The sequence below is a fragment of the Lolium perenne genome, chromosome 4 (assembly GCF_019359855.2).
Source record: "Lolium perenne isolate Kyuss_39 chromosome 4, Kyuss_2.0, whole genome shotgun sequence".
Taxonomy (NCBI): domain Eukaryota; kingdom Viridiplantae; phylum Streptophyta; class Magnoliopsida; order Poales; family Poaceae; genus Lolium; species Lolium perenne.
In genome coordinates this window covers 364,554,398-364,556,030 of record NC_067247.2, presented here as the reverse complement: position 1 = coordinate 364,556,030, position 1,633 = coordinate 364,554,398, and the positions used below count along the sequence as shown (strand labels likewise).

General features: G+C 50.5%; 1 protein-coding gene across 1 annotated transcript; it reads left to right on the top strand.

Moving 5' to 3' along the window:
- The first annotated feature begins 329 nt into the window (after positions 1 to 329).
- On the top strand, positions 330 to 1,378 carry LOC127349154 (ethylene-responsive transcription factor ERF096). Its single transcript, XM_051374937.2, has one exon. It carries the CDS (start codon positions 630 to 632, stop codon positions 1,023 to 1,025), a length of 396 nt encoding a protein of 131 aa, XP_051230897.1. The 5' UTR covers positions 330 to 629; the 3' UTR covers positions 1,026 to 1,378.
- Positions 1,379 to 1,633: the final 255 nt, after the last annotated feature.

Below are 1,633 nucleotides of genomic sequence, written 5' to 3'. Positions count from 1 at the left end.
GGATCACATTCTGCTCCATATCAGCAGCAGCTAGCTCATCATGATAATTGTTCCCTTCACCTGGACGTCCATGTCGATGGGTGAAACTAACTTAGCTTTCAAAACACAATGGAAGAATGGTCGTCAGAGAATCCATCGTTCGAAGAATGGTCGTCAGCGAGCGAGCGAATCCATCGGTCGAAGAATGGTCAGATAAATAATGTGGTAGTGCAGTGCAGGACTTGCCTTGTGTATATGTACTATGTAGTCTGACGATATGGTCAGAGAAAAGGGTATATAGGTTGCTGACGATGTCTGATCGTAGTGTGATGATGCAATGCAGAACACCCTGCTAGCTACCTGCATGCACCGCCCATCTTGTATAAATACCTACCCAGCTGTTGTATATGCCCAGAGAGCACCCACACATGCAGCAGCAGAGTACACTGTATCTGTAGTAGCTAGATACTACTCACTTGGAGTATAAGCCTAGATAGCTGGCTCCTCCTCCGCCTAGATTACTGAAGCTACCTGCATCTGCAATTCTGCATGGGAGCAAATTAACGAGTGATCGAGGGCTGCTGTTATTCAGATACTGATCGATCCACCTCGTCCATCACTAGCTCGAGTTAACATCCACAGCAGCCCAGATGGATGATGAGAAGAGGGAGGGCAGGTACCGCGGCGTGCGGAAGCGGCCGTGGGGCAAGTTCGCCGCCGAGATCCGTGACCCGGAGCGCGGCGGCTCGCGCGTCTGGCTCGGAACCTTCGACACCGCCGAGGAGGCCGCGAGGGCATACGACCGTGCCGCATTCGCGCAGAGGGGCGCCACCGCCGTCCTCAACTTCCCCGCCGCCCAGCAGGCTGGCTCTGCTGCAAGAAGGGGCACCACTGCAGGCGGGGGGTCGTCTTCTTCCTCGGCTCCCGCGGCGACCGGGGCCGGGAGGAGGACCGCCGACACCGAGAAGGTGGAGCTGGAGTACCTCGATGACAAGGTCTTGGACGAGCTGCTCGCCGAGGACTACTACAGCAGTAAGAAGTACTAGGGTACATCGATTGATCACTCGGAAAGAATAAGTTATATGCTAAATTAAGCTGCTTCGAGGGAGGGAGGAAGAAGTGTCTCCCGTCCGTTGGTTTGTGCATGCATGGCCCTGGCTAGCTAGAGCATGGGGATGACTAGTCATGGATGCTTGCATGGACACATATATACACGTGTAGACTATACCAGTGACACGTCCTAGTCCAGGAGAGCATGCAGATGCAATGCCCGCGCTTTATTACCTCGAAGGAGGAGCAAAGTGATTAATGGGAAATATATATACTCTTCCTGCGTTACAAAAAATAGTGATACTTGTAACTATGTATGTCAAGGAAATGAGTTCTCGTTGATTCTCTACCTACTTATTACTGGCTTGCTTCTGCAATATTAATTTTGTTTTCACTTTAAATTCAAATTAAAACTATGGCAACAGTTATGGAACGGAGGGAGTACTTGTTTGCGTGTTAAATTTCTTTCGTTTTTGGTTAGTATTGCTAGAATATTCGTAGAGTGATATAGAAGCACTAGAGTGGGCGGTGGCCGGTGGTTGCATCCAATCTGCATTCAGAAATTCAGATACCCTGGTCCTAGCTAGGTCGCCCACTCCTCTCT

Excerpts from the sequence above, each read along its gene's own strand:
- LOC127349154 (XM_051374937.2), top strand. The coding sequence starts at position 630 with ATGGATGATGAGAAGAGGGAGGGCAGGTACCGCGGCGTGCGGAAGCGG.